The sequence below is a fragment of the Glycine soja genome, chromosome 16 (assembly GCF_004193775.1).
Source record: "Glycine soja cultivar W05 chromosome 16, ASM419377v2, whole genome shotgun sequence".
In the NCBI taxonomy this organism is placed as follows: domain Eukaryota; kingdom Viridiplantae; phylum Streptophyta; class Magnoliopsida; order Fabales; family Fabaceae; genus Glycine; species Glycine soja.
The window spans coordinates 20,888,289-20,901,595 of NC_041017.1; the positions used below are offsets into that span (position 1 = coordinate 20,888,289).

A 13,307-nucleotide genomic window follows, 5' to 3' on the forward strand; every position below is an offset into this window, starting at 1 on the left:
TCTTTGAAAAATTCTTTTGGACAAATTGTGCTATTCAATCTTTTCTTTGAAAAATTCTTTTTATACTTATCTTGATGTTTTTTTTTTAAGTTCTTGCAAATCTTGAGTCTTCTCTTGAATCTTCACTTGAATCTTCTTGATTTCTTTAATCTTGTTTGAATGTATCTTTTTAAAAATCTTTGGCATCATCAAAATAATATTGGAAGCTTTGCTTCTACAGGTTTGAAAGCGTATTTGGTCTCCGGTGGTGTACATGCGTTGTTTAGGAGCATACGGTGAATTTTGATTGATTTTTGTCACCAGGGAAGAAGGGTACGTGAAAAAAATTTTACAAACGTACGGATTGGCAATCCGTATGGACATACAGATTTCTTTTTTAATTTTATTTATTAAATTGTAATTTAAATATTGTTAATTTAATTATTATTAATTTTTTAATTTTTTTGTAATAGTTTTAGTAATTTTCGAAAATTTGTTTGGTGATATTATTTTTTTATAGTGACATAAAAAATATATTAAATAATTAGAATGGTGAAAAAAATGCTAATGATTAATAATTAACTAACATTAGATTGCTTAAAAATTAATATACTAATGATTAATAATTAAACAAATTTATATGATAATGATTATGTATTTACATGTTTAACTGAATTATGTATTTTATTGAATGATGTATTTATTAGATTTATATGACATTTTAATGAAAATGCGTAGTATTTTTTTTTTGTAAACAACTATATTTATGTCAATAACAAATGAGGTAATTGTATGATTTTTTGTCATTGAATTGAATTTGTTAAATGTTTTATGAAAATGGACGAAGACTAGTAGATGTATGATAGTATGATGTCTGAAGAAGTTGATATGAATGTTGAAAATGGGGAAGATGCTGGCGTTAAAGTAGAACACGTTGATTGCTTTGATGTCTTTAATACTTCTCAAGTATTTGTGTAATTTGTTGTTGTTAGTACAATAATTATATTACATAGATGTTTATTGATGTCAAATCTTATTTGAATTGTGTTATAGTTGTTTGCTAGTTGTGATGAAGTTTTACAATGGGCTCGATCGTTGGCTCATAACATTGAATTTGTTGTTGTTATAATGAGGTCAGACACCAATACTGGTGTTCGAGGAAGAGCCTCATTTCTATTGATAGCTTGCGAAAGGAGTGGTGAGTATAGGCCTAAGAAACATAATTTGGCAAGAACATGCACTGGTAGTAGAAAATATGGATGCCCGTTTAAGTTGCGTGCGAAGCCAGTTTTGGGAGGAGAATGATGGATGATGAAGTTAATTTGTGGGGTTCACAATCATGAAATGGCAAAGTCATTAGTTGGGCATCCATATACGGGTCGACTGACAAAGGATGAGAAGATTGTTGTTACTGATATGACGAATTCCATGGTGAAGCCAAGAAATATTTTGTTGACGTTGAAGGAGCACAATGACAACAATTATACAACAATCAAACAAATTTATAATGCCAGACATGCTTATTGTTCTTCCATAAAAGGGAGTAACACCAAAATGCAACAATTGATGATGCTGCTTGATCGAGATCAATATATTCACTAGCATAGGTTGAAAGATGATAATGTTGTGCGTGAGTTGTTCTGGAATCATCCTAATGTAGTAAAGTTAACCAATTCTTATAATTTGATTTTTTTTTATTGACAATAACTACAAAACAAATAGGTACAAACTACCATTGCTTGATAGTGTTGGTGTTACACCAACATGAATGACATTCTTTATTGCTTTTGCTTACTTGGAAGGAGAATGTCTTAATAATGTTGTTTGGGCTCTACAGCGGTTTCGGGGTCTTTTCATGAGAGTTGATGCACTCCCCAGGGTTATTGTCACTCACAGAGATTTGTCTTTGATGAATGCAGTGACAATTGTATTCCCGGATGCTGCGAACTTGTTGTGTCAGTTCCACAATGGCAAAAATGTGAAGGCAAAGTACAAAACCCTAGTTGCTCAAAAGAATGCATAGGATTATGTGATGGAGACTTGGGAGAGTTTGGTTGACTGTCTATGTGAGAGTTCTTTTGATGAGTACCTTAAAAACTTTGAAATGGTTTGCTCTCTGTGGCCTATGTTTGTAGACTATGTGTGTCAAACATGGGTGTTTCTGCACAAAGAAAGATTTATGAAAGCATGGACCAACAAAGTGATGCATCTAGGAAACACAACCACTAACAGGTATCAATGTTATTTTTTGTTTGTGTTCATTTGTTTAAGTGTTGACTTAAATGAAAATGTTGCGATTGTTTACATGCTGTTGTATATTTCATCTGTAGGGTTGAAAGTGCTCATTGGTCGTTAAAGAGACTCCTACAAAACTCTCTTGGTGACATATACAGTGTTTGGGAAGCAATGAATAATATGATGACACTTTAACACACCCAGATTAAAGCATCTTTTGAGACAAGCACACACGTGGTTGGGCATGTGTCTAAAGTTACCTTGTACAAAAAACTACTTAGCATGGTATCAAGGTATGTTTTAAATGAAATTGCTACTAAGTATGAGTGTGTACCTTATGCAGGCAAAAACCCTTCACATTGTGGATATGTCATGAGGAGTACCCACGGTCTTCCATGTGCATGTGAGTTGTATAAATATATTGTTAGCTCCATACCACTCGAGACAATCCATATTTTGTTGCAGAGACTTAGTTTTTCAGATCATGGGTTATGTGAGACACATGTGACCATAACTGAGGAGATGGAAACCATATCGAAATGCTTTGAGCAGATCGATGTTTGTGGCAAACCTCTCCATTATTAAGCTGTTAATTACGTGTTTTTTTATACAAATACAAACCTTTCCATTCCAGATTCTGGGGGCAATGTGATTTTCATAATCTCTCAGAACAAATGTGTCATGGGATTCGCCTGGAAAACCCTCAACATTAGTAGGAGGATCCTCAACAGGTGCTTCTTGTTGTCGTTCCTTGTCGTGCAATTCCTCTACAATCGCAGGAGGATCCTTAACAACACGCTCCTGTTGTCGCTGTCTGCGGGCAGATGCGGTAGGCATTCGCCGCTGGGGGACATCATTATCATCATCACTCGCTTGTCTCCTCCCTAGGGCTTTTCCTATTGCTCGACCTAAAGCACGACCGAAACTTGTAGTTCTAACCATTATCTGCATAATAATTATCATTTTTTTATATTCAACCATTTTTTAATATATTTAATAATTTTGAATATTTTCTTAAATCATTTTTTAATAACTAAAAATGTCAAAATATTTTGAATTTTTCATTCAATCATTTTTCAGTTTTGGTTTGAACAATGTTACAATATTTTTTTGACTAACTTCTTAAAATCTTTTACATTTTTATTTAAATCATTTTTAAATGAAAAATATATTTTTAAATTTTGTTTTCAAAAATTGTTTTAAACTTAATTTAAATTATTTTCAATGGTTGTTTCAAAATTTTTTAAAAGTAATAAAATAAAATTTATTTCAATAATGTTTAAAGTAATTAACAAAATTAAAATTATTTTAAAAGTATTAAAAGTCGATTTTTTTAAAGTAATAAAACTACCAAAATGAATGTATTTTAATATTTGATTTTAATCATTTTTTATAACTTACAAATTTGTTATACAATTCAAATATTTGTTTCAATATTTTGTATAATAATTTTAAATTATTTATAATTTTCAATTGAATTATTTTTATAACTAACAAATTTTAATTAATTTAAATATAGTCTTAGTTTTTGAAATCTTATCTAATCTAATCTTAGTGTTAATTTGGGAAATCTAATCTAATCTAATCTAAAATTATCATACATAATTAAAAAAACAAAACTAATCAAATTATATAAAAATGAAGACTAACATATAAATCAGAAAAATTATCAACAAGACTAACCAAATAAGTCCATACATAATAAAATTTCAATACATGATTAAATTTCACAAATGATTACAATACACTAAAAAATAACTAAACTAAATTATTTAACAAAATCACTAAAATGAAAACAAATTTTAAAAAATAAATACAATTTTTTTACCAAACATAACACTATTTAAAAAAAATTGAATTTTTTTTAAAAAAATATCATACGGATCAATGATCTAACGATCCATATGAATCATACCCGTATGACCAACACATACATTAAATTTTAATAAAATACAACAAATTTTTTAACATACATAACAACATTTAAAAAAGTTTAAAAAAACTCACAAGAATTTTAAAAAAAATTGCAACAAAAAAAGTATTTTAAGCATAATTTCCAGTTTAGTATTTTTAATTAATAAAAAATTTCAAATAAAATTCCATACGGATCACTAATCCGTATGGCAATAACACAAATTAAATTTTAATAAATAACTAAAATAATTTTTACCATACATAACAACATTTAAAAATTTTTAAAAGTAACTCACAAGAATTTTTTAAAAAATTGAAACAAAAAAAAATTAAACATAATTTCCAGATTATTATTTTTAATTAATAAAAAATTTTAAAAAATCTCATACGGAGAATGGCAATAACACTAATTAAATTTTAGGTAAAATTGCACTTTTAGTCACCTATATTAGCTCCTATTTCGTATTTGGTCTCCCGATAATTTAATTCACAAATTTGATCCTCTTGTTATATAAAATCTTGTAATGTTGGTCTGAGCGTCTCAATTCGACGTTGACCGTTAAACAGTAACGACCGTTAAACAGTAACATGTTGGATCGAGTAGCCTCAAAATAATTAAGAGGGGCGGTTGAATTAATTATTCCTAAACCTTTACTGATTAAAAAATTACTCTTTTATGGTTTTTACTAAATTGTTAAGAGAATGAGGAGTAGAAGAGAAACTTAACAAAAAGTAAAAGCGAAAATTAAATACACAGCGGAAAGTAAAAGAGTAGGGAAGAAGGAAACAAACACACAAAAGTTTTTATACTGGTTCGGCAACAACTCGTGCCTACATCCAGTCCCCAAGCGACCTGCGGTCCTTGAGATTTCTTTCAACCTTGTAAAAATCCATTTACAAGCAAAGATCCACAAGGGATGTACCCTCCCTTGTTCTCTTTAAACCTAGTGGATGTACCCTCCACTAGAACTGATCCACAAGAGATGTACCCTCTCTTTTTCTCAGTCAAACCCAAGTAGATGTACCCTCTACTTGTACCACAAAGGATGCACCCTCCAATGTGTTAAGACAAAGATCTCAGGCTGTTAAACCTTTGATACTTTGTGAATGGGGATACAAAAGAATTCACAAGCGGTTAAACCTTTGAACGCTTTTGTATTAGGGAATGGGAAGCATCAAAAGAATTCTCAGATTGTGTCGTGTTGAATTCTTTGACAAGGGAGAAGGGAGACACAAAAGAATTCAGGCGGTTAGTCCTTTGTTCTTTTGGAAAAGGGAGAAGAAAGACACAAAAAGAATTCAGGCGGTTAGTCCTTGGCGAATTCTTTTTGGCAAAGGGAGAAGAGAATGAAAAGGATGAATAGCACAAGTTTTCAAGGTTTAGAAAACCAGAAAACTTTGGAAAGCTTTTGGCACGAAGAAGAAGAAGTTCAAAGAGATTCAAGGCTTGTAAAGGATTGTATTGGATTGTTAGAAAGATTTTTTGAAAATGCAAAACAAAGCCTTGCTTTTATAGACTCTTCATGTCTGGTCAAGAAGGCCATTCAGAAGAGTTATAACTTTTAGAAAAACTTAAAACCCATTTGAAAAAGTCAAAACCTTTTTGAAGAGTTACATCTTTAGATTTTTCAGAAACAAACACTGGTAATCGATTACCAAATAAGTGTAATCGATTACACAAAGCTTTTGAGTGAAAGGATGTGACTCTTCACATTTAAATTTGAATTTCAACGTTCAAGGGCACTGGTAATCGATTACCAAAACATTGTAATCGATTACAGCCTTTTGAAAATAATTGGAACGTTGTAAACTCAGTTTGAAAACTTTTTCAAACTCATTTTGCTACTAGTAATCGATTACAACAATATGGTAATCGATTACCAGAGAGTAAAAACTCTTTGGTAAAGGTTTTGTCAAAAAAACCATGTGCTATTCAAAGTTTTGAAAAAACTTTTTAATACTTATCTTAATTGAGTCTTTTCTTCATTCTTGAATCTTGAGTCTTGAATCTTGATCTTGATTCTTGAGATCTTGAATCTTGAATCTTGATTCTTGATTCTAGGCTTTCTTCTTGAGTCTTGAATTCTTCTTGATTCTTGAACTCTTGACTTGTTCTTGATTCACTTGAGATGTTCTTTGATTCACTTGAGTTGTTCTTTGAGCTTTTTGTTCATCACCTTTGTCATCATCTTTTGCCGTCATCATTGTTATCATCAAAACACCTTTGAATCACATTCACCATGAAGCCTTGCTTCTACATAACATTGACACGACACCTTTTGAAACTGCTTGTGTTTTTTTACTCATATATGGTAAAAAAAATTTACTCTAAAAAACCCTAAAACCAGTTTATTTACAAATCTCTAACCCTAAATAGGTTTTTAGCTTCATCCCTAACCAAGTTACTCTTTTTTTTATCTTCCCTTCCCTCATTAAAAGTTGTGTAACGTTTACTGATCCCATCTTCTTCCCCGAACCTGCAATCCACATCTAGCAATACCCATTTCAGCAAAAACACCAAAGCCAACACCTTTTCTGTTTTGGCCCATACCCCACATGGCTTGGCTAACCCATTTCAATTGGGGTTGGTTTGTTGGTTGGCAACGTCGTAACCTTAACCAAAGCCAACACTTTTTTCACTTCCTCTCTCTCTGGGTTTTTTTTTTTGAATCCCTGTACTGATTTTGCGTTGTGGAGATGGCGGCAGAAAAAGGTGTTGAGATGGTGGCATTGGAGTGTTTAGGAAAAAGGTTCAATTTGGCCAGCAATTTTCGGTTGAGGTTCACAAAGGGAATTCAGAAAGAGAGGTTGGTGGTGCTTGATGAACAGAACAAGAGGGATATTTTGATTCCTGGAACTAGAGGAGTTACCATTAAAGGGGTTTCTAAGAATATTCATTGTGATAAAGGGGATTACGATGTCGTTTCCCTCTGTTGCCACATTGACGACCACCACCCTGTCCAAGCCAAAATCGGGGTGTGTCCCATTTGTGGGAAGAAGGTGGGATTGGATCTCGTTAGACATATTACTACGCAACATGGGAACTTCTTGAGGGTGCAGCGTTAAAGGAGGGTCAGGAAAGTAGGCTCTGGTTCAACAATGTCTATATTGAGAAAAGAGTTACGAGAAGGAGCCTTGCAGCCCCTTCTTGGAAGTTCTTCATACTTAGCTTCCTCCAATTCTGAGCCTGATCCTTTGTTATCATCTTTTATGTTTAACCCAGCTGTAACTGATGATTCTTTTGTTGAAGATACTCTAGTAAAAGAAAGCCTATTTAGGGTTAGGGATTTGTAAATAAACTGGTTTTAGGATTTTTTCAGCTTAAAAAAAAATTACCTCAAATGGGTAAAAAAAAAACACAAGCAGTTTCAAGGTGTCTCTCTTCACACGTGACAATCAACAATCAACGTCACTGCTGCTTAACGGTCAACGTCTAATACGTCCAATTAAGGCATTTGGGACCAACATTGCATAATTTTATAAAACAAGAAGACCAAATTTGTGAATTAAATTACCGGGAGACCAAATGCGAAATTGGAGTTAAAGTAGAGAACTAAAAGTGCAATTTTGCCTAAATTTTAATAAATAACTAAAATAATTTATACCATACATAACAACTATTAAAAAAATTAAAAATAATTCACAATCATTTTAAAAAAAAAATTGCAACAAAAAAAATTAAAAATAATTTCCAGTATATTATTTTTAATTAAAATTTTAAAAAAATACCATACAAATCACGAATTTGAATGGCAATAACACTAATTAAATTTAAATAAATAACTAAATAATTTTTACCATGCATAACAACTATTAAAAAAAATTAAAAATAACTTACACTCACGAGAATTTTTTTAAAAATTGCAACAAAATTTTTTAATTTTCAATTTTGAATTAATAAAAGAAAATTTAAAAATTACTATACGATCACGGATTCTTATGCCCACCACACAAAATAAACTTTTAATAAAGCATTAACAAAAATTTACCAACAATAAAAATAATAATTATTTTTAATAATAACAAATAAATTTTACCAAAAATAAAAGGAAATAAATGTTAAAATAATTAAAAAAAGTAAAAAAAAAAAAAAGAAAAGGAACTAAGAGGAACTAAAATTGGATGTTTCCACTAGGTGGAACTCCACCTACATAATGTGTGACACCCTCTACTCTCACAAATATAAATAAATAATAAACTAAAGTCATGCAAAAAAAAAAATTAAAACACATTTAATTTAAATCAATTCAAAAAGATAAAAAGTTCACATTCACTTAGTGAAATCATAGTAGAAATTGTTCGAATAAGAAATAAAGTTATCCCGACTCAAAATAAGACCGCCCATTCTGAATAAATATAAAACAAAAGCTAAAACAAAAAAACATAACACAATTATATCATTCACAAAATTAAAACATATGAGGTAAAATCCTACGCTCCGATGTCACACTTATGAGAGCATGTCCCTATCACAGGCTAAGTCTCTTAATCTCCAACATGAAATTCATTATATGTTGGCTCACCTGAAACAAAATGACAATCAACCCAAACACAAACACACACCGGAAATGAGTTATCACATTCGTATATAATAAAACATTAGAGCATGTAAAACATAATACATAGAGCTGAATTTATATAAATAACATCACTTCACAAAATCACACACATTATTCACACTCATTCAAGTTCACACACACCACAAAATAACATCAAACCACAATTGTTAACTCAATGAAAGTCAAACACAAGCGTTATGCAACAAATATGCTAGACTCAAGCCTATATGCAATGTGGTACCATTCTTCAATATGGTACATGACGGGACATGCCTCACAATGGATAAGTCAGGTCACTCTCACTAGGTGAAATCATAGGGAGACCAATCATGGTCACTCTATTTTACGAGAATGCTCCAATCATATGGGATCAACACAGGCTTAAAGGAGCACTCAAACCGGGTGTATTTACCCTCAAGGCCTAAACTCCAAGGAGTCCCTCAGGACCACTCCCTCCTAATTCAGGTCCAACTCAGAAAAAATTTTAACACACAGACTCTACCAATGAATTATGCAAAACACACAACTACTCAATTGTTTTGAAAATCTCAATTATTTTTTCAAAATTATTTTAACTCATCACGCCTTAAGTGGTTAAACTCGTTGGGTTCCCACCGTGGAACCTATCATAACTCATCGCGCATTAACTCGTCGCCCTTAAAGGGTCTTACAGTTGTGTGATTACATAATTCATAGCTCACAACTCAATACATACAACATCTCAATACCCATGTAATTCACAATTCATTACATAACAAATGATTATCACTTACACACAATCTCAATCCCAATTAATATAATCCCAATAAAATAATTTATCATATCTCATGAATCATACACATATCATTAGTAGTAATATTTACATGTCACAAAACACATATAAATTAAATCGAACTATATCATATATATATATATATATATATATATATATATATATATATATATATATATATATATATATAATTAATCACTCACATGCATGGTGTAGAAAGGATCATGTGTTTTTAGAAAAGCTTTCGTATCTGAATATGCCAGTAATTCCTATGTACAATGACATCACATTTCTTACAAAATATCACATAAATCTATTTGACTTTCTTCTTCCATGATTGCGGAAAGAAAACTCAATCTGCGAAACCACAATCACTTCGTACATAGAATTTGCAATCACCATCATAAAAATTAGAAAAGGTCACGAGGAAAAAACGAAATAAAATTATTCAATCCTTTAAAATCAATCAAAACCCTTAAATGACACAGAAGTAAAAACACAAAATCAGAAAGAAATACTCTTGAAATCAAATTACAAAAGATGTTAGATTGGGACATCAATTGATTCATCAAACACAGTTTATTTGCGAATGAAAGCATAAAAACAATTGAATTTCATAAAACAACCCAAAATTGATCCTCTAGAGATCCCTATACATGTTCATTCTAATCCCTAAGCGTGACTAACTCATCCCTTACCTCGATGTAGTCACTCAAGCGTTCCCTGTTAGCAATGGTGGCATTTCTGGTGCTCTCTAGAGCTTCTCCTTTGGCTGTTTTATTAGGGTTCTGGTTCATCAGAGAAAAAGAAAGAAATAGAATGTGTTTTTGTAAAAGCTGCTTTGGGTAAAAGTTAAATTTATATAGTGAGGGAATTGATGACCTAATCTTATTTTTTATTTATTTAAAGGAAGTAAAGGGACGACTGTTACAATTCTAGGTCCCTTAAAAGAATTTTTGCCTCTGAAACTTACCAGTATTGAATAAGGTAGGATATGCATCATGCATCTGACCCTCTAGTTCCCAGGTGGCATCCTTGCCTGAAGCACTCCCCCATACCACTTTGACCAAGGGAATCTCCTTCCCTCTTAGTTGTTTGACCATACAGTCGTCGATTCTCAATGACAATGTTTCATATGTCAAGTTCTCTTTCACTTGGATGTTGTCCAACTCGATCACGTGCGACAGATCATGAACATATTTTCTGAGCTGAGAAATATGGAAGACACTATGGAGATTTGAGAGAGATGGTGGTAAGGCCACTTGATACGCAATTGGGCCGACATGCTTTAGGATTTCAAAGGGACCAATGAATCTAGGTGTAAGCTTATGGGACTTCAACGCCCTGCCAGCCCCAGTGCACAAAGTGACTCTCAAGAATACATTATCACCTACACCAAATTCAAGGTCCTTTCTTCTTCTATCATGGTAGCTCTTCTGCCTACTTTGGGTTGTTCTCATCCTCTCTGGGATCAACTTGACCTTTTCAGTGATCTACTAAACCACCTCAGGTCCTAAGGCAATGCTCTCACCGGAATCTACCCAACATAAAGGTGTCCTGCATCTCCTACCATACAATGCCTTGTAAGGCGACATACTTATACTGGAGTGAAAACTATTGTTGTATGTAAATTCTATCAAGGGTAAGAAACTATCCCAACTACCCCTCTGCTCTAACACACAGGCTCTCAAGAGGTCCTCTAAGGATTGGATGGTGCGCTTGGTCTGATCGTCAGTCTGTGGGTGGTAAGCAGAACTCAACCTAAGCTTGGTCCCCAAGGCTTTATGAAGACTCTCCCAAAATCTAGAGGTAAATCTGGGATCTCCATCAAAAACTATGCTAGAAGGAACACCATGTAGTCTAACTATCTCACTGACATACAAGCTAGTCAACCTCTTTAAGGAATATCTGATGTTAATTGGGATGAAGTGAGTAGATTTCATCAACCTGTCTACAATAACCCAAATGGAATTTAAACCTTTGGGGGTCCTAGGTAATCCCACCACGAAATCCATGGAGATGTTATCCCACTTCCACTCAGGTATCTCTAAAGGTTGCAACTTCCCTGAAGGCTTCTGGTGTTCTATCTTAGCTTTCTGACACACTAGGCACACAAGGACAAACTCATTAACTACTCTCTTCAGACTCGGCCACCAAAACATCTTCCTAATGTCATGGTACATCTTAGTCACTCCCAGGTGGATACTCGGACTACTTTTGTGACCCTCTTCCAAGATCACTCTCCTAAGCTTGGGTACACCAGGAACACACACCCTATCCTGGAATCTCAAGACTCCATCAGGCCCCACTCTAAAACTAACCTCCCTCTTTACAACTATGGACTCTAACTGGGCTGACAAGAATGGGTCAGACTTCTGACCCTCACAGATCTCGCTCAAAAGTTCACTGGTGACTCTCAACATACCCAATTTAATGCTACCAGAGATGATCTCACATGTCAAACTCATGTCTCTAAACTACTCTAAGAGGTCTAACTCTCTAACCATCAAAGCAGACATTTGAAGGGATTTCCTACTCAAGGCATCAGCTACTACATTGGATTTACCTGGGTGATAGCTAAGCTCAAAATCGTAATCCTTAAGGAATTCCAACCATCTCCTCTGCCTCATGTTAAGATCTCTTTGATCAAACAAATATCTAAGGCTTTTATGGTCACTAAACACAAATTTAGATCCATAAAGGTAATGCCTCCAAAGTTTAAGAGCAAAATCTACAGTTGCTAACTCAAGATCGTGCATGGGATAATTCCTTTCATGTCTCTTTAGCTGTTGAGAAGCATAGGCCACTACCTGTCCCCACTGCATAAGCACTCCACCCAAACCCATCTTGGATGCATCACAGTACACCACAAAGGGTTTGCTCAGGTCAGGTAACACTAAAAATGGTTAGTGGTCAACCTTTCCTTAAGGGTACGGAAACTACTCTCACATTGGGCATCCCACACAAAAACTTGACCCTTACGAGTAAGCTTAGTCAAAGGTAAGGCTAGCTTAGAAAAGCCCTCTATGAATCTATGGTAGTATCCTGCTAAACCAAGGAAACTCCTAATCTCAAACACTGACTTAGGACTTTCCCAACTCATCACCGCCTCTACCTTGGAAGGATATACTGCTATGCCTCCCCTAGATATAATGTGCCCTAGAAAGCTCACCTCCTCTAGCCAAAGCTCACACTTGGATAACTTAGCATATAATCTGTTGTCCTTGAGGGTTTGCAACACAACCCTCAGATGCTCCTCATGTTCCTCCCTAGTCTTGGAATACACCAACATATCATCTATGAAGACCACTACAAAACTATCTAGGTAGGGATGGAAGATCCTATTCTTATAGTCCATGAACACACCTAGGGCGTTGGTCACACCAAAAGGCATAATCAAGTACTCATAATGGTCGTTACAGGTCCTAAAGGCAGTCTTCGGAATGTCCTCAGGCTTCACTCCAATCTGATGGTAACCTGACTTGAGATCTATCTTATTGAACACACAAGCCCCAACTAATTGGTCCATCAAGTCATCTATCCTAGGAAAAGGGTACTTATTCTTAATCATCACCTTGTTCAATTGATGATAGTCTACACATAGCCTCATAGTCTCATCCTTCTTCTAAACTAACAACACTAGTGCTCCCCAAGGTGACACACTAGGCCTCACAAATTGTTTCTCTAAGAGCTCCTCTAACTGTTTCTTAAGCTCGCTCAACTCTACAGGGGACATCCTATAAGGTGCTATGGATATAGGTCCAGTACGGGGCACTAGGTCCATAGAGAATTCGACCTCTCTCTTAGGTGGTAATCTTGACACCTCCTCAAACACCTCTGGAAACTCT

At 33.9% G+C, this 13,307-nt stretch overlaps 1 protein-coding gene across 1 annotated transcript; it reads right to left on the reverse strand.

The window, feature by feature from the left end:
- Positions 1-10,124: 10,124 nt before the first annotated feature.
- On the reverse strand, positions 10,125-10,919 carry LOC114389849. The gene is made up of 2 exons (XM_028350575.1): positions 10,433-10,919; positions 10,125-10,231 (listed from the first exon to the last, which is right to left on the reverse strand). The coding sequence occupies exons 1-2, from the start codon at positions 10,917-10,919 to the stop codon at positions 10,125-10,127; spliced, it is 594 nt and encodes a 197-aa protein (XP_028206376.1).
- Between the last annotated feature and the right edge of the window lie 2,388 nt (positions 10,920-13,307).

Excerpts from the sequence above, each read along its gene's own strand:
- LOC114389849 (XM_028350575.1), bottom strand. The coding sequence starts at position 10,919 with ATGAGAACAACCCAAAGTAGGCAGAAGAGCTACCATGATAGAAGAAGA. Across the intron at positions 10,232-10,432 it reads TCCTACCTTATTCAATACTG|CCAAAGGAGAAGCTCTAGAG; the intron begins GTAAGTTTCAGA and ends CTAATAAAACAG.